Consider the following 27,988-nt stretch of genomic DNA (forward strand, 5'->3'; position numbering starts at 1 on the left):
ACTTGGAGATGAAACAGAACAAAGACAGTTTTCAGTGTTCAATTTGAGCAACCACTCTGCTTTTATATTTATTAGGAGGTTGATTGATTTGAAGAGCCCATGTTATTATCATTAACACGTTTATACTTTATATTGGTTTAATATTTAGGTTTTTGTGCTTTAATGCCTAAAAAACCTAAAGCAAGTATAATTATTGTACATAGTGGCAGGACCTCTTTTCCCTCGCTGTCTTAAACACTCCACTTTAGCTCATGTCTGTTTAAGGGCCTTTGTCCAGCCTTCCCTGATTAGCCAGAAGCAAGATAAAATGTTATTACTTACTTATGGTAAGTCAGATTTAAGTATAGGTATTGGTCTCTGATAGCTGCCAGCTGGTAGCAAAAGTTGAACCACATATATATTAACTTGGGTCACAGCCTGAACATGAAAAAACTCTAGCTAGCTGTAGCTAGCATTAGCCTAGCAACATGGCTAGACACAGCTTTTCTGCTGCACTGGGGGCATAGCCATTACAAATTAAAGTAATCCTCTGGGAATGGTTGTAACAACTGGTTGTTAAAAACCAGACTGGTTTTTAACAACCAGTTGTTAAAACCATGACACACCTGATTGTGTCAAAGCAAAAGAAAAAGCTTGCTTTCATTGATATTGGAATAAGAACATCAATAAAGCTGTACAGTTAGTACAAGAACATGCTGATTGCCAAGCAGTTCAACTTGACAACAAAAGAAAAAAAGGAATTGACCTTATCTATCTATCTATCTATCTATCTATCTATCTATCTATCTATCTATCTATCTATCTATCTATCTATCTATCTATCTGTCTGTCTGTCTGTCTGTCTGTCTGTCTGTCTGTCTGTCTGTCTGTGTTTGACCTGGGCTTTCAGAAAAAGTGGAAAAACCGTCTGAATGATCTAAAAACAAAAAAGAAAAAAAAATCATTGAACTGGAGGGGTTCTTCCCCCAAAACACATCATTATACTTCTATACATTTGCTCAATATTTGCTTTTTTTTGGTTTGGTCATTTGAATAGCAGCAGTGCCGACCAACCGATGGGTTGTAATCTGATGCAATCTGCATGTCTGGCAACAGCTTTTCAGTGAGTCGAAATAGATGTCTTGCACAGAATAGAACCCTTTCATGGCACATCATGCAGTGGCAAGTATCCAGCTGTTTGCTTCTGTCCCTTGATGTCAAAAAGTCTGCATGTTGTAAAGTTGAGATATGGCTTACGACACTGCTACATTAATGCAGACTGTAGAGAAACTAAGTTAGATTTTGGCTTCATGCCGGCTCCTGACTAGTCATAAGAGTTGTAGCGAGAAGAAGGCTTACAGCTAGATGATGCAACTGGCTTGACTCTAATGTCAGACTTCCCAAGAAAGCCCTCGCTTGAAGCCAACCGCCAGGTCTTTAGTTCTTCAGATGCTGGGAATGCATGTAAACTTTTACGCTCACTCTCGCAGCCAACAAAACATTTGGTATGCTTTTGTGAGCAGTGAGGTGTTTCGGGGGGTTTAAGAGCTGCTTTCTGTGGGAGAGAATAACTCCCTCTGACATAAACTTTCTGCATGCACACAAAGCTGCATAACAATTGAAAGGATAGGGGCATGCCCCCCTTTTTTGGTACATTTTTGCTTTTTTTATGTAGCTTGACACATAATGGTTTCTAAAAAAGAAAAAATCCCAAAACTTCAACTTGTTTCTCCGTTTTGTAATGCAAGGAAATGTCCATTTGCAAGAATCCCCAAATATTTAAATTTAGCTGAATGTTTGTGCTCATTCACATACTCCACTGATGGTTACAGTCACATTATTATTTTTTAGTTTTTTTGTGTTACACTTTACTGACAAAGAATTTTTTTTTTATACAAACAAAAACTTTTTGTTGAACTTGTATGTGTGAACTTGATTTACCATTATGGATATTGTATCAGAACAGTAAAACACACTTAATTAGAAGAGATGATGTATGGGATTTTTAAGCTAATCAAAGAGCACTTTAAAGACAAGGTGTACGTGCCAGAGATTTCATCTTGAGGAGCTGCTGCCATCTCGTCTTTTTTTTCTTTTTGTGAGAACAGCTTTAGCAAGGAGGTATCAACCGTCGCCAAAAATACAGGATTCATGCGTTTCCCGTACACTCACATAAGAAGACACAGTGTTAGAACAAACACCTGTAAAGCTTCCCTCTGATCCTTTTTTTCCTCCTCCCGCCAGCTGGCCTCGATACTCTCGCTGAGGCCAGGCGCACTCTCACCCTGGCTTTTCCATGTTGGCAGGGAGTTATTTGCCTCTTTCAGGAGAGCGTGCTCACAAACATCACTGACTTCTGGGGTACTGAAGCTTTTGCGGTTTCACTTGCATTTTGGCCCACCTCCTCATCAACCCTTATGCAAACCAAAATTGACTCTATAATTTATCCCAGGCAATCCAACAAGAATGTAAATAAAGAACAAAAGTTGCCTGTTCTACGCATTATCAGAGGGCCTCTTCGGGAACAGAGCTTTCGTAAAACTGATCCTGCAGCAGGCCTGACCCCGACCGTTTCTCTCCACTCCATTTTCTAAAGCAACAGTACGAGGCAGCGCGCCATAGTATGTGCACTATGCTTATCTCACATTGGCAGACACAGGGTCTCCCCATAGTCTGGATTTCCGTCTGAGCCAGAGCTCCCGTGGCTTGACTGTTTCTCTCATCTGCACTGCCATCTCCTCCTTAAGCCTTGCGCAGACTAATTGACTTTAAATTGTCTTTTTTGACCTCTTACAGTGAAGTGTACCTTTTTGAATTTGTCCGTCGTACCAAGCGTCTATTAAAAAAACATCAGCCAATAAAATGTATGAACAACTGATGTTAATTAATATCAGAGGTTTATTGTGTGTGGTACAGGTCCCGGCAAGGCTCTTAGCACTTGATAACCATTTAGCCATGCAGTTTGAGTGCCAGTTTAGAGGCTGAGACTAATGAAGCTCATCGGCTAAAAATGAAGCCAGTCCGTGAAATAGCCTCATCAAGTACATTATCTCAACACAATCGCCGCATTAACGCTTGCATTTGGACATCGCACTCGGGTTTTTTGAAGACCATCAAATAATAATAGGACAAAAATTAATTATGAAAATATAAAGAACTGCTCATAAAATCTGCATAAAACATCAGCAAACATGTAATGTGGGCTGCCTACTGAATGCACTGATTTCTTTGTGAATATAATCATTACTCCTTTGTTATTTTCTGTTTACATAACATCCTAATGGTCAGATTTCAGAAAAGCTAGACACCTCATGTATTATTTACTGGTATAAAACACAAATGTTTTTCAGCATGCACCCAAAAGTAGAAGAAAAAAACATCCAAAAAACCCCAAACCTTAATATCAACGTGCACACTGATGCCTATTACTTCAGTTTCATTATTAATGCAACATTTCATGGACACAACAATTGGGGACACTAAATGCTGCTATAAAAATAGATTTTAGAATTACTGCAGACAGTGAACGTACTCTAATATGCAACGGCCTGGTGGATAATTCATTTAGTGATTTCAACCTGCTGCATTTACTGACTAATGCAATGTTTACTCTTTGGCCTTTTCACAGTTTTATGTGATGTATTTACATGATCAGTTTAACCAAGGTGCAATACAACTGTTTCCATTTTGCAGTTTGCTTGGAGTTGCAGGTTTTGGATTAATAGTTTATATGGGTTGATGGTTTTCATTGTTATTTTCCACCAGTATCAAGCAGACACAAAATCAATCTTCCTCATAAAGTCAGTGTTTTGCTTTTTAAAAAAAAAAAAAAGAATCTGTTACATCAAGTTTTAAAACTGCATTGTTTTGAAATGCAAAAGTGTTTTGACACGGGAGTTAACCTCTACTCTACCCATTTCACCAACTGGGGTTTTCCTGCATAGAAGAATTTTTGGTGCACTACTAAGCGGTTTTAACCACAAGTGGAAGAATATCACTATCATGTGAACAGCCTTTGTTTAACGGTGTTGTAAATTTGGTTAAGCATAGCAGATGTTTTTGTTTAACACATGGTTTGAACAGTCCCTAGAATTACGTCAGAGTAGGTAACACAAGCTAACTGCCTTTTATGCCTTAATGCTACTGTGCTATTGTGGGTAGCCACCCCCCACCAAATGTTCGTTTTCGGCCAAGAACACACCGAGACTAACAGCTATCTGGTAACATCTGGCCACTGCGTAGTGCAGATTAGCTGATGGGATCTCATTTGTGTCACTATAAAAATTTCCAAACACCATAGTATTAACTTAATGGTCAATACTGCAACAGTAGGTTTCGATTCATTTTATTAAAATTAAATTGAGCTGTGAATTAGTCACTGAGGGCCTAATGAGTAACACCGTTCACAAAGCACAATGTCATGCTTAGACGCAAGGTCACCTGTCTCTCTGAGCTTATTCTTTGTTCATTCGTGGATGAAGTTTGAGTTTTAGCAGCTTCTTGAATAGGTCACAACATACAGTAGAAGATTAAAAGAGGTATAAAACATGAAACTCGTGGTAAGAACCTCTGTGGAGTGTAATGTATTTCCAGCTTAACATTTAGAAATGTACATGCCTGGGGGATAAGGCCAGAATGACCATCATTGGGGACATTTGGTCTGTTACCATTCATTCCTTTTCTCAATATATCACAGTTTACTTCATGCTTTCTAGGTGTGCGTTTTACAGGTTTATGTCAAAAAGAAACCTTCATTAGTAACAATACCCACATAGTATTCTTTGTCTAAGCTTTCGGACTGCTGGCTTGACTTGTGGTTCCAAGGTTTTTTAAAAGTAGACTGGGAGGGAGAGCCTTCAGATTTCAGGCCCCTCTTCTGTGGAATCAGCTCCCAGTTGGGTTGAGGAGACAGACATCCTCTTTGCTTTTACGATCAGGCTTAAAACTTTCCGGTTTTATAAAGCCCATAGGTGACCCTTGCTTAGTTATGGTGCAGTAAGGCTGCTGGAGGTTTCTTCTTCACTCACCTCTTTCCACTCTCTATGTTTAGCTTTGCATTTAATAATTATGTTATTATTAATCCCTGGCTCTTTTCCACAGTGTCTTTTTTTCCTGTCTACTTTCAGATGGCTGCCACTCCTGGTGCCTGGTTCTCCTGAATGTGTTTTCCTCTTAAAAGGGAATTTTTCTCCCCACTGTCACCAAGGACTTGCTAGTAGGGGGTCATCCGATTGTTGGGGCTTTCTCTCTATTGTTGTAAGGTCTTTGACACCTTACCTTACAAGGCAGTTGGATTTGTGCCACATTTGGGGGATATCTGTAACAGAATACTTGCCAGGCTTTATGTGTTTAACGACTAACTGAACAGCGGGTAGTTGAGACCAATCAGGGTCCCATAGGCACCTACCAGCCAATAAGGTTGGAACTGCTGATGTGTTTTGGTAGGAAGATAGACAGATGGTCTTTTCAATCACCTGCTAAGTAATTTCTTTGAAAAGGACTGCCTGCAAGTGCCTTTTATCTGCAAAATATTTCTTGCAATGATGATGACTCATCTTTAACTATCCACACTGATTGCTTGCTAGCTTTCAAAGCTCCTGAGGAGGCAGCGTCTTTTTCCTTTTCTGGCTTCTTCACGTCCCCTTCTTTTATTCTTAAGGAATATTTGAAAAGCCCTTGCTTTTTTACAGTTTTCAGACAGTTTAAGTGATACTAAGAAAATTAGTGATGCAATTGTTCAGTTAATATGTAAAAATGGTTTAACTATGGTAAAAATGGTGAGTTCACCTGTTTCTTACACTCACAAAACCTCGTAAAATCAGTCTTTTGGTGTTTAGCATACCTTGTGGGTAATACATGGTACAAATGACTCATAACTCAATTCATTATTGAGTCAAAAGTCACAAATATAGGTATGTCAACAACAGCAGGACAACTGCATTTGGGATTTTCCACCAAACGTTTTGATCTTCAACAATCGACACAGAGTAACTAAGTTGATTTTACACAGCCTCCTTTTTTGGTTGATGCTCTGTTAATTAGTTGTTTTCTTTTATCATCTTATCTCTGATTTCTTTTTTTCTCTATCCTTGTAATGGTTTTAATACCACCTTGACTGTATGTTGGTAGTATAAAAGGAGCACTCCAACTCTATTAACTACTCAAACACCAGCGCCTAGGAACAAAAGACGTCTTCGCCACAGACATTCCCTCATGTTTCTCTCACTTCACAATGGTTAAGTGAGCAACTTTGCTCTTTTTCAGCAGCCTCTGCGATCTGCTAAAAAAGCCCTGCTAATTGCTGTCTTTTAAATGACAGGCATCCAATGAGGCCCATTGTCTTGGTTGATTGTCTGTCAATATTTCATCAGTTTGTTCTTCTGCTTGCCACGCTCTTACAGTGTTGCCCTGAGACCTCTAATAATGATGTGTCTTTCTGTTATTGCACAGGACCCACTTATATTTCAATGCAAGATTGAAAGACGAAGGCGAACTGCCGCTCGGAGGATGGAGGGATACTTGAGAATTGGATGCTCAGTGTATTTAAGCTTTCATTAAGCATTCAATCAATTTTAAATATTCTTCTGATGGACATGGAAAGCATAAAGTAGTATTGCTTTTATGTATGTCGTGGTCTTTAGCACAGCTGGTTGAATTTATATTGACCTTGCACCGTATGTGCCTGTATGTACCTTCAAACTGTGCAGTTTAATTTTCCCAACACCTTTTGCGTTTATTGCAGTGATTGATTAAAGCGATTCTCATTTGACTCTGAAATACAAATTTCTCATGAGGATACGCTCCTGCTGTTCACCTTCACCGTATTTAGTATTCTCACTCCACACCGGACAAGGTGGCCATATTGAATTTCACTACCAATGCATGCAGTCACCCACTCTGGCCCACTCCAAGGCATGAAACAATGGCAGTCACACTAAGAGTTTCAATTAATCATCCTTGGACCAGATTTGCATTTCTCAAGGATTTCTTTAGATGTGGTGAATGTATGATCGAATTTATATTCAAATCACATTTTGTGTGAAACGTGATCTCTAATGGTCATTGAAATGACAAATTTCACAATGCAAAGAACCCAATGGTGATAGTACATCTTCTACGCTCTATGAAATTCACATTAAAGATGCTTAAATTAACTGCACCTCAAGACCAGACCTGGAGTCAGGGGAAATGAGCAGACAATATATCTGCAAGTTCCCACTCGGTATATCTTAGCCTGTAAGGGAGGAGACTCAATCACAGGTAAATATTGTATTATTATTGCATTCATTAAATATTCTTAACATTTACCAAAGTCATCTGAGGCCATGTGTTTCTCTGTTTCTGCCCATACGGGTCAGATTTGTGGTGACAGACGGTGGCTTTGTGTGGTTAGGGAGTTGGCGAGTGACCCCAGAAGGAGCACCTGTCCAAGAGCGGACCTGCTGCTTTCTATGTTTTGCCTTTGGGTGGGTTTGGCATTAACCCCACTGTCATGTTTCTCTCTCCTTGCTACCCTCTCACCCGAGCCTCAAGACATACATAACCTGCCAGACCCGCTCTGTCATCGCAGGATTAATTAAAATGCTACAGAGCAAAGGAACCGGATTCCTTTGGGATTGTGCCGCGTGTGTGAACGGCACGCACATGTATGAGTGTGTGTGCCCACACACGCAGTCCTGTCTGACATATTGCCAAGTTGTTGTACCTTAGGAGACATATAACAAATGACCTCTGTTGATTGATGGACAGATTTCACCTCAGCAATCCCTTCTCGCATGTGTTGTCCTAAAATACAGCGGGTATGTTTATAATGTGAGACATTACTTATGTCTAAGTGAATTTGCCCCCAAACTATGACCATCTGGCTCATGTTGTTCACTTGCATTTGCATAGTTTCTTTCCTTTTTTTGATCAGATGACAACTATGTATGTCAGAACTTCCAAATTGCCTCCTCTCATTGTTGTGTTTAATTCATGCTTCTCTCGCAAGGCACACAATTCATCTGAAAGGATTCAAATAAATTGAGTTGAAAAGGGGAGGTGGTGCGGGGGGTTACTTATTTATCCCATACCCTGGTGATGTGCTGGCAGAGAGACAATAGAGGTGATGAAACTAAATGAATTCTGTTGTCCTCTGTGCTTTTCTTGCCTATCACAATAATTTGATTAGTGACCTGGTAACTATGAATATATGGGACCTCTTCATTCAAGTCCACTGGGGCTCCTGGGGCAAGAGCCATGTTACAGGGCCCAGCCCCCTTCCATTTGTAACCTTGCCCTCATGTCATGTATGCACAACCGGGCGACTGAGTGATTAATGACCGAGCTCGTGGTACCATTGAAATCTTCTGGTGACTCCAAACAAAAGCCATCACCGTTGTCATTAGCACCAGTCTGGGAACATTTGGCTGTTGGCCTGTATCACGGCCAATATGTTGTAGACAAATGTATGTGTACCGAGTATGTCCGCCTCAAATTAAACATAGTCATATTGGAAAGTAGTTTTTCATTATTTCAGTATTTCTTCTGTTTTCCAGCAAAGCTTAAAGCTGTTTGTTGGCCTCTGTGTCATATACAGTACAGTATCCCTTTATAATAACGTTATTTGCCCGGCGTGCATTTCCTGGCATCTTCTGATTTCATTAGTGCTTCGTTTCCATCAGTGTATGTCTTCTTTGTCAGTTGTGTCTCCAGCTAATAATAATCCAGCATAATTAGAAAATGAAGAATGGCGCTGCCAGCATTCCCAGCAGTGTTTTCTCACAGTGGAAACTTTCCTTCTTCTGCTTCAGTTTTTTTGTTTAAATGAAATATCTGCAAGGAGATGAATAATTTGTAGCCCTAAAGCTTCAGGTTACATAAAATTTTTATCTGACTCCTGAAGAGCCTTTAATTTGTGAGCTGCTCACCATCTTTAGTTTATTAGTTGGTAAAGGAAACGGTCCCACAAGTGAAAGGAAAGTGCGTATGATTTAGGCAGCGTGATTATTTTTCGCAGATAATGCAGCTGCCCAAAACTGAGATCGCGTCCATAATAAATAGGCTATTTTTTTCCTGTCAGACTTCCACTTTACATATCTGTTTGCCTTCAACAGAAACACTGAAATGTGAATTAATAAGCCCCACTGCTGCCTTCTTCATCTAGTGGATCCTGTTTTCACCGTAGCTATCACCTGTAATAAGAATATTTGTTAATGACATCTGTGGCTATGGTGTAACCTTTAGCACTTCAACCCGACTGCTGTACGTCGCTTTCTCACAGCTTAGGTGGGATGTCTTTCAAAATTTCCCAAGATATTTTTATTTTACTTTTCAACTTTGCTGCTAATTAAGTCACTGAATCTGCAATTAAGATCCTCCGAAAGTGCAGGCAGAAGTGCTGAAACAGATGTCAGCTGCCTGCTCACTCCACATGTGTTTTCTTTCTTTCCTTCCTTCTTTTTTCTCTCAGTACTGTAAACATTACCAAACAAACAAGCTTCAGTTGTATGACGATCTTGTGCTCGTATAGCTTTCTACACATTTAAGGTTTTATCGTGCATTTTTAGATTTCCTTACGTGTTCTCGTCTAAGCCACACTCGACAATTTGACAGCTAGCACAGCAGAAGCTGAAAATCCCTTTCAGTCCGTTTACATATGCTAACAGCAACCAGATGTCGCTGAGAAATCAGAGGACGGCTCGACGAAGCAAGTTTGACATAGCCCAGCTTTCTTTGTGTTTGCTGACTCGACAAAACCTAAATCCCCGTTTAGAGTTGATGGGTATCTGAACGTTGGTTACGAGTTATCTTTGCTCACCCAGGCTTTCTGCTTTAAGGCTCCGCCCACACTCACGCAAAGTTATTCTCCCGACAGAGTGCTGATGACTCCAGTGAAGAGCCACAGATCACGGAGAACGAATAAAAAGACTATTATGGCAAAAAGAAACATTATTGCTGAAAATGTATATCCATATACATTTTCTGTTCTCTTCTAATGTGACAACTGCATATTAGAGGTGGGAAAGACCTCCACTGTTGTAAAGTTTGTCAGATCATCTCATCAGAGAAAAGCCTCCACTCTGTTCAAGTACAAGTTCACTCATAGATTTGTAATGGCTTTACAGAGGAAAGTGTCTTTTCACTCATGAGCAATCTTTTAGCCGGCCACTGGGAAAGAGTGCATTAACCAACAGAGGAGAGTTTCAGTGTAGCTGTAAAGACATTAACATTAACTGGCTACAGCTGATATGCACTGCTCTCTTTGATGCTGGAAAGTAGCACAGTCTATGGAGAGCCTATAAAGGAGAGGGCGTGCTTTTGGTATTAGTCTTAAATAGTTATGATTAGAGGTTTAAAAAAAAAAGAAGAAATATATAATTATATATGATAGTATAGTATAATTAAATGTAATTAATAATTGTTATCATTAAACATCAGATGCCAGTGATTGCATTGCTGTCTAAGGCAATTTAAATGTTCAAGAACATAGAAACAATAACTTTTAATAAACTTTTAATAAATTGTTTCCAAAACCAAAGCTATAACTTTTTTAGTGTTAGAAGGGCGGAAAACGTGTCACATGTTCAAAAAAAGTGTCTAATCGCTGCAGCACACGATTATGAGCTGTGTTAAATTGCTATGGAATTATTGTATCTTTTGATTTGATAATTGTGTCGGCATATTAGATGCGACAAAAGGATTACCGAGCATGCAGAGAAAGTCCAAAGTTGGATAAAGTACGCTTGCCAGATGTTAGTTTAAGCTGCGTGAGTGTCACAGTGTCTATAGACACACACACCACCCTGTTAACTCGAGCAGGTTTTAAGCAGTGCAAGCTTGGGATTATAGTGGCTTACATCCTTTGACCTCCCCTCCCTTCAAGCTGGGTGTATCACTTGATTGAAATAGATTCGGCAGACTTTTTATTTAAGATAAGAATTTCACTTCATTCTTCCTCTCTCTCACCCCTCGCCACCTTTCCCTTTCTCCTCAACTTTTTTGTGATGGGGGGGGCGTTGGATTTTTAAATTCTTCCAAATAAAAAACGATTCCTCCGTTGTGTTTAGTACAACAGACGGTCCCATTTTTGGCCCCTCCTTCTACCCTCCTCAATAGGGAGGAAATGAGTTGTGGGAGCAGATTCCTCGCACACAGAGATCTCAGTAATCGCGTGGCTGCGTGTCACCAGCGCACCACAGTTACAGCAGCTTTTAATTAATCCCACCACCCTCCCTTGTCCGTTTGTGCCATTCTCCCCCAAACTTTTCACGACTTAACTTTTTTCCTCTGTGTTCGACGGTGTGAGTGTGTGTGTGAGTGTGTGTGTGTGTGTGTGTGTTTGGGTGTTGCGGTGGGGGGCATTTCTCTAACTTCAGTCTGTCAGCCCACTGCAGCGTTCTGTGCACAACTCGTGTAGTTACAGAATGACAGCGCTGTCACTTTTCCACACTTCTGAAAGTAGAAGATAGCCTGCTAGCTGCATTCATGCTTAAACCCTTCAGTGTCAACTCCACCGATTCTGCCTCTGAAAGTTTGTACACTTTCTGAACCCTAGGAGACCAAGTCCACATGTAAAGTTAATAACCCTTTATGGTGTTTGGCCTACACGAGGTCAGGGATGTTGGCCCTCTGCTGCGCCGCAGTGAGTCATGCTGTTCTGCTCGAGGACTGTAAAGAAATGATACCTTGAAGTGTCTGTGTTGTCTTCCTGGTCCCCCTATGAATTGTGACAAGTTGTATTTACAATCCTAAAAGGTGCTGACACTGCTGAATTCCCCGCCTCTTGGAGAAATACCAAAACACTGGTACCCTTTAGCAAATTTGTGCGCGCTGGCTGTCATTGAGGTGTGAAGGGGCTGCTGTCTCGGTGAATGCGGGGCAAGCTAGACCTCTCTGGAGAGATGGACTGAGTTCTCGCCTGAAGGTCATCTTAATAGAACAAATTCGGGCACACGTGTGGGAGAACTGAAGCCTGCAAGCATGAGATAGATATGTGTCGGCCTTCTTGTTACATCCATGTTAAATAGATGTGGTGGAGGCAGCGCTGTTTGATGGTCAGCATTGAAATGTTTCCTGTCACTGCGGATGAGCTCATTATTTTTGTTCGCTGCCTTTCTTGCGTTCCCCTTCCTGAAAGCCAAAGTGAATAAGACAGCTGCAGACGAACACTGCAGATGCAAACTTGGCCCTGCTATTCAGTATGACTTGGCTGTAGCGAGCATTAGGTTCGTAAAGTGGGCTAAACTTGCATGCGATTAGGCTGTCAACATCTGAAAATAATGAGCTGCAGACAGAGCCACATTGGCATGCAAATACTGTACTGACATTCAAAGCTGGCTTAACATGAATGAGAGACGGGAATGAATCGAAGAGGAACTTTTGCCTCCCACTGCAGTGCTGCAGACCTGCTGGGTGAAATGGACAAGCTGGACTCTCAGAACCTTTCAGAATGAAATAATTATTCCCCTGCATCAGACTTTGTGGACAAATGAGACCGAGGGTCGATTAAGTTCTAAGGGAGACGTGGTGTTGATCTCATAAAGGGCAGCAGGAGATGTATGGCTACTTACAAGATCATTTAAACCACTTAATGGAGGACAGGAATTAATGGCTGCCATAGAGCCGAGTCAATTATATGGATATTTTCATAACATATTGTGTATAATTTATAGTGTAATGGCATCAACACCAATCAGCCCCTCTGCTTTTGTTTTGGTTATAGCCTGTTTTAAATGAGTTTATTGACTTTGTATTTTTGGCCGTACAATAAGTTGCCGTCTTCAAACAGTGATATAAAAGCAGTGTCATTGTCTGCTATTGTGGGGTGGCGCAATCTTGATGGCAGTGCTTCTTGTTAATTTGTATTAATGTCAGATAATTTAGAGTTACGATGGATATATGTGCACGCCTTGTGCTCTCAGGCAAAAAATTGGATTCATTAAGAAGACGGAGGAGCTGGTTAAGTTTTTTGGCCTTGTGGTTTCAGGTCACTGAGTAATGTGAAGAGATGGAGAGGGTCCCGGCCTGAAGGCTGGGGGAAGCTGGTCAGAGACAGAGGGGAGAGGACAACACCCCCGCATAGGACCGCATCACTCACACTGACACATCTCACACCACAGACACTTTTACTGCTGGACCAGATTGTGTGTCTGTGCGCGTGCGTGTGTGTTACTGAGAGCGTCACAGTCACGTGAGAGTCTCGGGGAGAGCCGCGAGGAAGGGTGCTGATGACTTTAGGTTAGCTTTGCCTGCATGTTAGTCTGTTTTAATTACATGTGTGAACAGTGCGCACTGGTTCACATGAGCGCACAAGCAACGCTACAGAAACTACTAAAATATTCATAATAACATATATAGACAAGAGCGTGCTCACACATGCAAGCCTTCACGTGAGCCTCTCGCTTACAAATGCAATCATGAATGAGCGATGAAGATGGCTCGAAAAATTAAAAAAACATACTGAACCCTTTTAAGACTCTGGTCTTGTTTTGTTCATTGGAGAGTGCACAGGAATCCTCAAATGATGGAAAAAAGTTTTACAATTGCTGGGAAAAGGGGAACATTTGAACGATGTAAGAAAAGCGCTAAATTTCGACCTGATTTATGCGTATGAATCGTACACGTGGATAAAATTTAAAAAGCAAGTCCTTGATATTCCCTTTTTCCATGTTCTTCTAATCCACATACCAAATGAGCAAACATAGCACATGCTAATTTTACACACTGGCACAAGTTCAAATTTATGGGGAGACCCTGAGGCCTTGGTTTGGTTTCAGCATAGCTCGCTATTAGGAAACCATTAAATTATGGATCTGTATGATGTGCAAAGTGTATCGAACAGGAAGCAAGGGACGGGGTACCACAAGCTCCCCTTTTTATTTTTCACAAGTTTTACTTTTTCGGTGGTTTACATGCAAAAGGGTTTTTAGTCCTGGGCTGAATATTAATTTTTTATCATTTCATTACATTCAGGTTTCTGTTGGTTTATGTTGCCTGTAGTCAATCAATTACTCCCATTTTGTAGTTAATTAAGGTGCCCCAGCCTAGCATGCCTTATCAAGATGATAAAGCATCTCAGAAAAAAAACTTGTATTAAGCCATTAGATAAAGATCTGATCTATTTCCTTAGTATATTTTTCCATAATTTCTAGGATCCCTGCTAAAAACGTCCTGTAATCAGTTCCAGAGTGTCTTTCCTGAGCAGGATGTCTGTGGACAGGTTGCCTGTCGCACTTCCTTGTGATTGGCTGTGTTTTGCGGACACTGACACATATTGGATTTTTCATCTCTCGAGATCTTTGAACTGTGCCTGACCTGACCTCACTGACCTCTAATCAGTCATAAGGTTACACGGCCTGTACTTTTTTTGATCCTAATAATGGCGACGATGGAGAAAAAACAGCTACAGGCAACGGTGAGGTCATCCAGGGGTGGTTTGATGGGAGCATCTATAGGAATGCAAATGTGACCGGCTGCCTGACCAGTACATTACAATAGGAATAACAGCAGCCTAGGGCAGACAGTGCAGCTGCCCCCATTAGTTTTAATCGCTGGGTTACATAAAAGACAAACATAATTAAGCTTTGGGTGTGTCACACAGGAGACAAATGTATGGGGCACCTTGTGTTGTTTAGCAGAGAGTTCTCTGACCTCAGCGAGCACTTGAGTGTGATTAAGGAATTGTTTAAAGGCAGAGATCAGTCAGGGGTCATGAGTGATAAGTGAGGTCACACGAGGTTGTCAGCAGTCTGGTTCATCAATTTTGTCTCATACTTGGATCAGCCGAAATGCACAAAGCAGCTCTGTTATGTATTATTTGCAGTGAAAGCCACAACAATAGCCTGAAACCCCCCCCCAATCCCCCTTTTAGATAAACTGTAATTTATCACATAGCTGCGTGAATTTGTGAGAGTGGCCTGCAGCTTCAAAGCGATCATCTCACTTCAGTCACTACAAACTAATTTAATTTATTTAATCCAAGAGCTAAGATTGCTGCATCAGTTAAGGATTTGCACTGCGCTCATAGTCTTAGCGGCTCAAAAATAACACCTGAAGTGTTTTGAGAGGTTCTTGCAAGTGCTCCACATTTGGACACTCTGCTCAAGCACGAGTGATTTTCCATTTCTCAAAAAGTTTTTGAGCCACCCAAGTTATCAGTGAGAAGCTGATGGCTGTGAAGCTAGTCGAGATCCTTGCTTAAATATTTTGAGTCGTGCTCGATAAGAGAAATAAGAAAACGTATTCTTGGTTGCTTTAAAGGCAGATGGAGGCACATTATTTTTAATGTTTTAGCTGTCTTACCCTCAAATTTCTAATTCAAATGTGACAAAACTGCGACTGATCAAAGAACAAAAAAAACTATAGACGGCAGACGCATGACAGCTGTGACTATTCAGTGTACTAAAATTGAACCGTGTTTATTTTAATTTGCAGTTAATGTCATATTTTTAGCATACGGGGCAGGCTTACCGTATACTTAAGGTTTAGATCACTTCTGCAGCTTTTAGTGGCTTCCTTAGCTGTAATTAAAGCTTTCACAGTGTTAAGAGCTTGTGGGTGTGTACATTTTTTTTATTTGAACTGAATACTTTAAAACTAGTATAATCTAGATAATATGTTGTATTTTAATAGTGGGCTTACGTGTGATTTTATTGCTTTTGCATGCATAGTTTTTCATGGGAGGAGCTGCAGCCATGTCAGTAATTGTGCTGAGCACCCGAGCTGTGTATATATATTTCTGCTGTGTCCTCTGCAGAAACAGGTCTGCTTGTACCACCCTCCATATGGTGGCTTGTTATTAGTTTTCAGTTGCCCTGGTGCCAGGGAGGTTCATCTAACCCTAGAGTCCAGCGTCTGCATAGCCCAATTTCTACTCCACTGCGATATTTCTCTTTCTGGCCAATCGAATAAGTCACACATGACTTAACTGCACGAAAGAACAACAGCAGCCTCAAGCAGATGTTGCTCTGTACACTGCCCGTGGAGTGGAAAAGTGATTTCAAGAATACTATCCGAGTTTCTGTTTAAGGGCTCAGCATGTCTCTGAAGGGGAGATGCGGCTGTGAGCGAGAGCCTCAGAGTAGTGATCTTGATGAAGGATACAGCATGTTTTTCATCCATAAAGCATTTTTCAGATTTTGTGCCTACTCTGTAATTTGAGACATAAATCAATAAAACAGGTCCCGTGTAGCCTTCTTTGTTACCTAACTGCACTTAGATTGAGCTCTCTTGAGTGCAAAAGATAAATCAGAAATTTCATCAACGCCTTGTGCGATGGTAATAATTAAACAGAATAAAAGAAATATTATTCTTAAATGGTGTTTGTTGTACTTAAGAAGTAGGTAAGGAGGAGCAATGATATTTTTTTCACTTTTATTCTGTAATATGACCAATATTTTTCATATTCAAGTGTGTATGAAAAAAAGTCACTGGTTTCTTAAAAAGCTAAATACAATAAGCATTGGATCAAGGCACATACAAGACTGGCCAAAGGGCATACAATGCACTTTGGTTTTCAATTGTAAATAACAGTTGACTTCAAATTGTGGCAACATAAATGTGTTCATTTGAAAGAAAAAAATACTACAAAATAATACTCATAACAAGAAAGAGCTGCTGACACGGTGTAATTCTAATAAAAGCCAGCATGTTTTGTGTTTTTGGCCTGGTGACTACAATGACGTATGGTACACGGTACTGAAGAATGCCGCCATTGTCATTTAGCCATTGTTGGCTTGTACAAATAGAGATAGTGGGGGTCCTCTGTGTCAGCCTGTCCTGTCTACTTGTTTCGAGGAGCAGAGGGCTCCTTTAGGTCAGTGTGCTTTATCTGCCCTGTGCTGTGGCCTACAATCCTATCAGAGACATTTTAACCCTGCTTGGGTTGCTTTGCTGTATTTCTTCTTCCTGCAAACAGAACAAAATAACACACCGAACAAAGAGAAAAAAAAAGCATGACACCTCATCTTTAGTTTCCGTACTCCACACCTGGTGAATACTGGAGTAAGATTCTTGGTCCATAATAAATGGAGACAGCTACATGGCAACATGCCTGCTTTGTATATTAGTTGATCAGCTGTGCCTTAGTTTACGTCATGTCATTTTTTTGCCTTTTTGTTTTTCTGACAGCCACAAAGTTAAAAGAATGACCTGTGCTTATACTACAAGGTTTTCTAAAGTCTGATTGTTCAACACAGCAATGAAAACCCACTTTCACAGTTGACAAGTCATCATATCTTAGTAGAACACAGAGTTTCTTTTGTTGGTCGATAACCTTAAGCAAAGGAAATACAGTACAAATTACTACAAATCCCTAAAATATAGAATTGCAGTTGGTTACCATACCCACTGATGGTTCAGTGATGGCCCGCAACTGGAACGTTCTCCATCTCCATAAAATGTCCTTAAATATAAATTATATGGCAAATGTACAGAACATTGCTTCCTTAGTCTTATAGATCCAGTGTTTTGTAAAAGTCTTGCCACTCTGTTTGAGTCAAGCACACCTCATGAATGTCCGTATGCAATATCATGAATGGGAATGGTCTGAATCTGGTATTCCACTGTCTCTGTAGCTCCTGTTGTTAATACTGTTGTCATTATGTGGACTTTTGTATAAACTCAGGCCATTAGGTGGGAAAATTGTGTGTATCACAAATTCCTCCTTGGACACAGGCAGGTGATTTATAGGTATCATCTGAAAAGAAGTTTCTCGTATTTCTAGGATGGAGTTGTCCTTTTTAGTGCCAGCCTCAGCATAGTCATCCTTTCTCCGACGGCCTTTGTTATAGGTGCAGTTCCTGGAAAAAAGTGAACCATTCCTATGGACGTACCAACACACCAGCGCCAACATGATTATTGCCAAAAGAGCCACAGCCCCTCCAATGATAGCAGCCAAAGGCAGACTGGAATTTTTGTAAGGCTCCTTCTCCTGTTCTCTGTTTAAAGTTGTAGTCGGGTGGTATGACTTGTGAGAGCCAGTCTCTGTCTCGATGCAAACGGGGGTCTCGTCAGACAGGTAACTGTTGCTGGTCTCCATGGGAACCATGCATATTCTATAGGAAGACTCTGGCTCCAGCGCCGTGAGCAGATACTCTGTTCTCTCCCCCTGCACGATGGTTTCAGTAATAGAGCCAAAGGCAGGGCTGTGCCCCAGCTTTAGCCAGCTGAGCCGCAGGGCAGTCATGGGTTGCGACACCCTCCATGATATGTGTATGGTATCTGCACCACTTGACTTCACACTGATGGTGATGATCTTTCTGCCTGAAGAGGTGGTAGTGCTGTGGTAATTTTTACTGATGTCAGGCCCTTTTATTATAGGCCTCCTAGTCACAAACACGGGCCACTGGGGCTGTGATGGGCGTAGAGTGTTGGAGACTGTGCTCGTCTCGTATGTGGAGAAGAGCTCTGAATCTGTGCAGTCAAACATATCTGTAGTTAGGTCTTTAATTGCCATCCCTTTGACCTTATCAGGACCCTGGCACATGAAACCCCGTACGTTCACCTTAGATGGCAATGACCGCAACCAGTCACGCACCCATTTCATCTTGCAGGTGCATTGCCAGGGGTTGTTGCGCAGCAGGAGCTGTGTGAGATTGTCCAGATCTTCAAATACGCCCTGTGGGAGGCTGCTCAGGTTGTTAAGAGAAAGGTCCAGGCGATACAGCTGTCTAAGGAAGGCAAAAGCCCCAGGTGGAACCCGATTAATATGATTTTCTTGTAGCTGCAGCTTCTCCAAACAGGTGCCTGGCAGATTGGCTGGCGGCATAGTGAGGGAATTCCTCACCAGCGAAAGCTCAGTCAAGTTGATCAAGTTGATGAAAGCCATCTCACCAATCCCACGGTTGTTGAGCAGGTTACCATCCAGGATTAGTCGCTTCAGGTTGATGAGATCTTGCAGCGATTGCTCTGAGATGGTGGAGATGCGGTTGTCGTCAAAGCGTAGCTCCTCAATGCTCATAGGCAGGCCTGAAGGGATGGTGCTAAGGTGGTTTCTGGAAAGAAAAAGCAGCCGGAGATGATTACTGTCCCTGAAGGCCCCCTCCTCTATGCTGACTGCTGATACAGAGTTATCATCCAGGTGCAGTTCTTCGATGTAGGGAATTTGAGCTAAAGAGGCATGGGTAATCATCCGAATGTTGTTCTCCTGAAGGTGGAGCTCTTTTAGCCCAAGGGGAAGGTTAGTAGGAAACTCATCCAGATTATTGCCGTACAGGTAGATCTTCTCCACCTTTATGAGCCTTCGAAGCTCTGAGGGAATGCCCGAACTCTTAATGCGATTGTTTTGCAGAAACAGCACTGTAGCGTCCTGGGGTATACCAGTAGGGATGGAAGTCAGGCCACGGTCATTACAGTAGATAAAGGTCCCATCGCAGCGGCAACTTGAGGGACATGAGGCAGAGGTCACCAAGGGGTTAGCAAGACCCAGCAGCAGCCCGATCCTGATGAGGAAGAGGATGAAGGACTTGCACTGACGCACCATCTTGAGGGTGTGTTGCCTGGCAGTCTAATCACTCAAGAGCCCCTGGGGAGAATACACAAGTGTACATTTAATGCACAATGCCTTGAAAGCGCAGCCAAATTCCTGTTTTCAGAATTGCTGGGTGTTTGAAAAGCTGCCTGCAGCACTGGCTCAATTAAATATGTGCTGAAAGAATCATTTGAATCCCTAATATTTAATTTATATGATTTGTTTATCAGGATTATCACACAGTGAAAATGTGTAACTTTACATCTTTACTACCCTGCATTCCAAATAGTTAAATGATGCTTTGTCTTAAATAAAAAATGTTCCACCTTTGCACCTCTGTGAATTAAAACTAAGTGCATCGACTTTTTCCCCACGACTTCTGAAATGTAATGCATTCCCAAGCTTTACACATTTCTCAATCTGAAGCCTCTCTCTCATTGCCACAGATCACAGGGGTGAAAAAAGTCAGGCTGTCTCAATGAACTGTCGTGAACCTGGCATACCTTAAATGCTGACAGATTAATACCAATGTCCTTAGTCTCTTGAATAAGGCTTGATTGTAAATGTTTAACATATTAAATTTTTAGATTTAAGAAGTTATTTTTCAAATAAGGTTTTCTAAAGTCACAAGAATTTTGCACAGCAGTGTGTTAATGATTTTTGCTGTAAGTGTGTATGGCATGTTAAAAATGCTAAAAAAAAAAAGACAGCGACTGTTACATTATTATAGTAAATATATATATTATATTTAAGGGTTGTGGACTTCAAACAGACAGCCTTGACATCAACAAAATGGCAAAAGCAGAAAGCATCTGTCTCTTTTTTCGTCAGCTATGTGTACGTTGCCCTTTACTTTAGGTACTACTGAATTATTTCTTTCATTATGCATTCCTGCCATGACCTCTCTTCCTGTACATCTAATTAGAAAATGCTGATCTGGTGAGTGAAGTGGAAAGAAGCAAAGCCTTCTGTATTTGTCATACCTGATTTATACGATGTGGTAAATCCTTTCCAGCCACCTAAAAATCCAATCAAGATTTCCTCTTGAATTTGCTCTTATCCTTTCTCAAAGGAAAAAGTTTGTCCAAGGGGTTTCTTGTGATATCCTGACCTGGTCAGTGTTTGCTGAGCTGATCCTTGTTTGGACGATGACCTCCTCTGTGTGGGCAGAGGCTCATGCCTTCAATGAATTTACCATGGCAGATAAGCCTGTACAAAAAGCATCCCCTGCCACTGACAAAGCATGTACTCTCAGGTAATATTGAAAATCCTAACGATTGCTGCAGCTGTCAAGCTTAACAGCCATAACCGCAAATTAGATTTTTGGGGTGTTGTATTGTTATCCGTTTGTTGTACGTGGCGGACTTTTGCAAAGGCTCCTGTCTGCAATCACGGCCGGCAGGCATGATGAGTTCACACAAAGCTGGTCTGAGCCATGCCAATCCCCTCTGCCACAGGCTCAATCCAGGCCTGTTCACTTGTGTACTCCAAGTCTTCAGGTAACCCAGAATCCTCTGCTCCCTTGTTGAGCCTGTATACACATTAATCCAGGGCTCTGGTCCTTTTTCCTGAAGCAGATAACCAGTGTTCTCCTCTCCACTAAGGAGAGAAACAAGGCAAGTTGCTTATCCTTCTGGGCACAGCCTCTCTCACGTATCTGCAGCTTGAGTCATGCTGTGCACTCCTCACACCTGGGATGATGCTCTGAAAAATAACCAAAGAGCAATGCATTCAGTTTTTAAATGATCAGGTTTCATTGACTTCACCTTGTAAAATTGCAAAAAAATGTAATTGCATTTAGAGATGTTTGATCATGGCTTCTGCCCGGCCTTATATTGTGACTTTGTATTTAGAAGAACCCTCTAATGCAATACTAAAAATACGCCTGTTGACCTTTTACAGTGAGCCACTCCAACAGACCACATTTCTTTTCTATCCCGCTACAAGAACGTCCGTGGATAAAAAGCCAGCACTGATTCAAACCCCACAGCTCAACAATGGCTACGGGTGGAGCTCCTTCCTTACTTCAGTACGTGTTTTAAAAAATAGAGCAGATCCTGTGATTTAAAAAAAACTAAACTAAAAAAAACGGTTTAGAAAGTCCAGATATTAGAGGTGGAAGAAGAAACGATCCAGTCGGCGCCTGCTGAATTACTCACATTGTTAAAAAGCTTTCATGACAAATGAAGGCTGTTCGAATTTCCTAAGAAGAGGATGTCTGGTGCGTCCATCCCTGTCAATCCCAGCACCTCTCTGTGACCTCTTACCTCCACCCCATCCTCTCTTTACATTCTGTGAACGCTCCTTCTGTTTGTAAAAATAGAATTTCCTTTGCCAAGGAAAATGTTATGGTTCCCTTTTACAACACAATAGCTTTGTGTCCTAAGCATCCATGTGACCTGTTTGCTGCCTCTATGCTGTAAAACATGTAAAGGTAAATTAGGAACAAGAGGCCCAGCCATTTAACAGTTGTAACCCATGACAAGGAGAAGATTAGGGAATTGAGAGGCTTGTAACTCGATTACAACTCCTGAGATGCTGTCTCATAATAACGCCCCCCTTCCTTCTGTTCCATCTAAACACGGGTGCTCGGTCCAGTATTACATTAGTAGTAGATTAGAGTCTGGGGAAGAGAAAAAAAAGCACCAGATGTGACCTCTACTAACTTGTAGACTAAAGGAGTCTGATGAGGGGGAAAAAAAGATTACATTTAGTAATGGAGTTCTTTAGAAAATGGTGGGATGATAGAGGAATATGTGCTGTCTGTCTGGTGGAATGAACTTTATGTGCAGCACTTAGTCAGGCTATTTCAATTTTAAATAGCCTCTTTCACCTAAAAGTTCTTCTTTCCCTAAATGTGTGCCATCTTGATTTGAATACTGGAAATGTTGGCATTAGGTAAAAGAAAAAAACGTGCCTCTACGTTTCTGCCGAAGGAAGAGCTGTACTCCAAAATAATAGACTTTTGGGGTTTGAGAAAGGGTGATTGTCACAAAAATGATATGGCACAACATTTCCTTTCTTTAGCCAGAAAAACCCTAGCATAATAGAATGTAGCTCAGTGTCCAGTATAGGAGATGATGAGATGTGGGTATTCATTAAGAACATGTGGTAGAATAATCTGTCGGCCTCGGTGTGCTCTGTTATATCATGTGTGTGATTTATCAGAAGTGTGCTTTGAACATAGCACATCATGCTTATTTTACAAGAAAAACAGTCAGGCCTAGACGCTTGATGGTCTCCCCCACCACCCCCACCCAACCCCAATTTTTTTCCATGCTCTTCGGATTTCAGGAGAGTGGCCCCCTCTCCATTGTTCGCTACAAGGCAAGCATGTGGACCGTGTAGCCTCACAAAGGGGGGGGGGGGTCTAAGGTTTTTGGAACTTTTATTCAGACAATTTACGAAATGCCTTAACTTAAAACAGTGCATTATGCAAACCTCCTGTGTTCCCATTTACAAATGCACGCCCAGCCAAATGTATGCAGTTGCGCGCACGCAGTGCTTTGTTTCCCGTGCACACAATCATTCTGAGAGCAATAAACGGTGGGTTCAACGTTTTTAGTGATGGATGTCTTTCTCCATCGTTCTAATAAGCTCCGCTGGCAGGACAAGGGATTTCTCCAGCAGTCAGAGTGGATTCTGCTTCATTTAATCCGAACTGGCAAAGTTAAATTGAGCATCCTAGTAAAATTGCATGTTGGTGTACAGCAAGTTACCTTTCAGTGAAGAGCGTGGGAGGCTCGCACAAAGCTGGACACCGATAGCCATTGTGAGCTGAATACGCATAAATGCACATTAAGCTGCAATAACAGAGCCCAAGACTCTGTGCCCTGTAGGCATACACTGCACAAGAAAGGCTTTGGTAGAAAAAAATTCATATAGGAACAATTTCATGCCTGTCAAAAGTATTGCAGATTATAATGACTTTTAGTTCAGTAAAATACAGAATAATATTACATGGGCTGCATTGGTGGGGGTGAAGCTCAAGAAGTAGTAATGGCTGGCTGCTAAATTATTCATAAGCCCTGAAATTAATTTTGAAACCACGGTAGAGCCTTCCATTGGGAAATCATTGTTGTTTGTATCTGCTGTTGATCTTTCATTCTAATTCATAATTTAGAATTATGATAGATTGCACAGTACAGTCATTGTGGGCTATGTTTTGCTCAGATTCGCTCTCTAAGCTGTGTGCCTGCAACATCAGCTGGCACAGCGATAGCACTTAAGGAAACAGTCAAGGTGGACAAAGATTGTTTGGGGCTGTATCAAAATAAACGGACCCCTTTAAGCTGATTTTAAAGCAAAATGAATAGTTTTCCCTGCTTTTAACAGAGGTGAGATTTTGTCAGTGGGAACGCTTGCACGAAGCATTGATTAACAATTTAGGAGATTGTATGTCAAGACACCTGGCAGCGGCCTACTGTGTGCCGCTGAGACACAACAGAACATTCATGGTCACATCTGAATGCACAGGGACACAGAACACGTTTCAGCCAAATAGAAAATGGGTAGAAATCTCTTCGTTTAACGGATTTGGTATGTGGCCTCCTGGTGTTGTCTTTAGATGGGCTGAACAGATGATACTTTTGCTGGACCATTAAGAGCATATATAGGCCCGGGACAGACGGGGGTCCCTCTTTTGTAATAGCCTGAAAGGAAAGATCTGTAGCAGCGGCAATTGTTTTTCTCCACATGGGGGTGGTAGGCACTGCAAGATAAAAATGTGTGCGAATCTGTGTGTGTGTGTGTCTGTATGCGACAAGCAAACGCAGAATATTCATGTTAAGCTCCAAGAGCCTATCTCGGCACAGGCCAGACAACCACCCAAAATAGGGGGGATTTGTTCAGCCTCCCTACTGGCCCTACTACAGCTTGTTCTGAGTCATATGGCTAAGTTTCCCCCCCTGCAGCATTTAGGCCTTGAAGCCCTGTTTACGCTTTTACTTTCAGTAACCAGTATGAAATGATGTGTCTCTTGCAGTTTAGGATTGATCATAAAAGATGCTGCCGAGTGGATAGATAAATTATGAAAAGAAGTGGATTAGGCCTCCTCAGAGCACGGTGGTGAATCAGAAATATGCCTTGGTGGTAAAGAAAGACACCCCCCTCCCCCTTTCCCCACCCCCAAACCAATTTCACTTTTTTTTTAATGCTTTGATTTTTTTCAATCATGGTGACCTGGTTAGTTGTCGAATTCCCTCTCACAACAACTGACTGGGGACTTTTGCCTCGGGCAGCTATCAGTGAAGACAATTGGCTCTGTTCTCACAAGTCTGCCACGTTTTAAAAGGCTATTTATTTTTACTGTCTGTCAAACACACCGAAAAACAATGAGCTACTATTTGCATTGCATGACAAGTCGGGTCAAGTTTGGATCCACTGCCGGTGATGTGCGGAAATTAGGCTCCAGCCTACACACACATACACGTATACACATATGTTGTTCAAAGCCTGGATGAATTTATCGTCTCACGAAGATAAAAAGCTGTGTTAAATTGGATTAACCACTGTCCTTGTCCTGGTGCTGCTGCTAAGAAGGCGTCCACTTTTATTGTATTGCTGGGATGGTGATCAGTTTGCATGCACAGAGACGAACACGGCGTTTCGTTAACGTGACAGACTGATCGAGTGAAGCTATCGCTGACTGTAAAGGCGCTTTTATTTCTTGATGCTTTAATAACACGGCTGTCACGGAGTCGCAGAGAGCTGCAGCTGCAGCGAAATGCCACACGTTTCTTTTAAATACTCGTTAATGTAACATAATGTGCTTTGAGTGAGCTGCTGATTATAAGCGAATTGATGAAACTTAAGTGGATTTAACTTTGTGCATTTGAAGGGCTTCTACTTTTTTTTGACTACGCCCGTGCAGCAGGGAAAAGCTCTCACTGCCTATGATTATTATTGTTATTATTTTAGTAGCAGAGGAGGGTGGCGATGGGGCGTCCAAACCTGGGGTTGAGTTTACAGTTGCACAGCAGCCTAAAAATTTCACTCCCTAGTAGGTTGCATCAATAGTAGCGGGTCCGATCCAAGTCGTCTAGACTGTGATTGTGCAGACGCTTTCAGTGGAGTTGTTTTTTTTTCCAGCTGCCTCTCCGTGTCTAAATCCGCGGGATCTGCGCTGCAATTCCAGCAGCACGCCGGGGTGTCTTCTCGCGCTGCGACACTGAGGCAGAAACAGACAGGAGAAGCAGACCGGGTGTTTGCTCTCAGAGACACACGCTGGAAAAAATAGAGGGACGCAGTACCCGATAGCAGCAAGTTGTTGGCACCAAGAGGGGGGGTTGAGACGAAGAGAAGAATGATTTCTGTCTGATTTCTATCTGCCAACCTGGGAAGAGTGTCTACGCTCAGTGTGTGCGTGCGCGCGCGTATGAGTGCCTAATTTGGATATTTTAGAAGAAAAGAAAGTGCACTTGAGATTTTTTTAAATAAAGATCGCCCTGAGACAATCACCTCTAAGAAACGCAGTATCTCTTGCCTGAGCCGAGTGTTAGAAATAAGGAGGGAAAGAGGGCAACTAATTAGATACAAGCAACTCCTGAGGATTCCGCATTACTTTCAATTCCTTCTGCCAGAAAGAAGATCCAAAAAAGATGAAAAGGATGCATTCCCAACAGGACTGTACCATCAAAAAATAAAAACCCAAAACAAAAAAAAAGCAACTCCGCACTTACCTCAACTTAATCAACCAAAAATGGAAAGTAACAGGTATCCTCTTATATTTAGCTTCACAGCGTGAAAAATAATAATCCAATCCACGCTTAAATTCAGATCCCGAAAAATACAAATAAAAAAAAATATAATTAAAAAAAGTCCACACTCCCTCACAAGGCTAGAGCTATTCGGAGTTTATCAGAAGCGCCACTGCTATGTTTACTGGTGACCCCATCACACGCATACACAATCTGCTGGCTGTGCGAGGACATAGGTGCACGGATAGATCTCAATACAAATGTGGAGTTGTGTTTGCCTCTAGCTTTGCTTCAATAGAGCACTGATGTCATATGGAGGCGGGGTCTCTCTCTCCCTCTCTCTCTCTCCCTCTCTCTCTCTCTTTTGGAGATGCACGATGCAGTGTTGTTTGGATACACTAGAGGGAGTGGAGGAAAGGGGAAAGCCACTCACATCCTTGTTAGATGTGTGCACTTAAGATGAGCGAGTAGTCACTGGTTGGAAAGCGATGCTGGCTGGCATCAAAAGACAAAGAGGTGGGAAAAAAACTGGAGATGTACAGTATGTGTGTGCATGCTGGTGGAAATGAGATACGCCCTAAGCACTTTGGCGGCAGTGGTTTGCTTAAGGAAGAGATATCGGCAGCTGTTATTATCATTGGGTGTTCGTTTCAGATGTGCCAGGATAGTTGATGATCAGTTTGGGTCGGATGTCAGATGTCATCATTTTTCAGTTTCTTTTTCTTCTTTTCTAAAGTAAAGAAATCCAGCATTTCAAATGCATGACCTGCTTCATGCAACAAGAGTAGGATTATATCTTTAAAAAAAAAGTTGACAGGTAATGAATATTGGATGATGTTGTCGCAGTGAGCCAGAATAATTCATTACAAGAATTTAGGGCCGTGTTGCTAATTCCTAATATGTGGTTGACTCTGTTTGTGTGGCTAAGCACTAATAGAGGATCTGTAAGAGTGTGTCTGTGTGTTTATACATGAATGAGGTGTCGGTTGCTCAGAGATACCTGAACTGTTTCTTGCCGCTCGTGCCTTCTCTTTAACCCTGTTCGGTTTCATAGTTAAACGAGGCCAAACAGTTGGTTTGCTTCCTTCTGGGTCCCGAGCATCAGTGACTCATCCTGTTAGTCAAAGGACTGTACAGAAGAGTTGACCCAACCAACACTCTGTCCTGCCCTGCGTCATCTCCAGTGTTTCCCCCTCTGGCGAACTGACATGGCAGACACCACAGCCGGGCGCATTGAGCTGCAGTGGAGCAGCTCTGTTCATCTGCTGCTGAATATCAGCTTCCTGTCAGTGGCATTGGGTCAATAATCAGATCTGCGTGATGTATGCAGCTGTCGGTGCAATGTGGAGACTCCTCTCTTGCGTGTCATTCACTCTTGCCAATACCACTTTTTGTTAATTACCTCAAGCCTATTATACTATTCAGCTCTGAGTGCCTGGAGGGTCTGCATCCATTTTCAGTAAACAAACAGGTTTGTTAGAGAGGTGTTATTCGCTTGTTCTAAGGAGACTAAAATATCAAGCATAAAATTTATCATGCATTCTGTTTGTCATAAGAGAGAGCAGTTGCCCTGTAATAATTAATGACAGTTTAAAGAAAAGGCAAAGAGAAAGAAAAGCAGTAAAGTAGCATAGAGGCTCAATAATAGCATGCTCTTACAACAGCTGAAAGGAATTAAACTGACACTGTACAGACTGAGGCCGGTTGCAGAAAATTACAAAGTATGCATGCCTAGAAAAATGCTGTTAATGGATTTAGATTCCTAGCATACAATCAAGAGCAAAAGTCAATTATTATACCGTTTAAAACGCCATCTCTGCTTTTGTTATTTGGTCTCCCATCGTCTATTCATGAGCCAATG

The 27,988-nt window shown here is 41.7% G+C and overlaps 2 protein-coding genes across 2 annotated transcripts in view; one reads left to right on the plus strand and one right to left on the minus strand.

The window, feature by feature from the left end:
- Window positions 1-27,988, plus strand: part of macrod2 (mono-ADP ribosylhydrolase 2) — a 413,432-nt gene that overhangs the window by 53,542 nt on the left and 331,902 nt on the right. The gene's annotated exons all lie outside the window — the stretch shown is intronic.
- Window positions 17,003-26,420, minus strand: flrt3 (fibronectin leucine rich transmembrane 3). The gene is made up of 3 exons (XM_082556424.1): window positions 26,110-26,420; window positions 20,413-21,133; window positions 17,003-19,483 (listed from the first exon to the last, which is right to left on the minus strand). Exon 3 carries the CDS (start codon window positions 19,439-19,441, stop codon window positions 17,489-17,491), a length of 1,953 nt encoding a protein of 650 aa, XP_082412550.1. The 5' UTR covers window positions 19,442-19,483; window positions 20,413-21,133; window positions 26,110-26,420; the 3' UTR covers window positions 17,003-17,488.

Source organism: Aulonocara stuartgranti, assembly GCF_965226115.1.
Source record: "Aulonocara stuartgranti genome assembly, chromosome: 13".
In the NCBI taxonomy this organism is placed as follows: Eukaryota; Metazoa; Chordata; class Actinopteri; order Cichliformes; family Cichlidae; genus Aulonocara; species Aulonocara stuartgranti.

What these genes read in the sequence shown, in the direction of transcription:
- flrt3 (XM_082556424.1), bottom strand. Translation starts at nt 19,441, where the DNA reads ATGGTGCGTCAGTGCAAGTCCTTCATCCTCTTCCTCATCAGGATCGGG.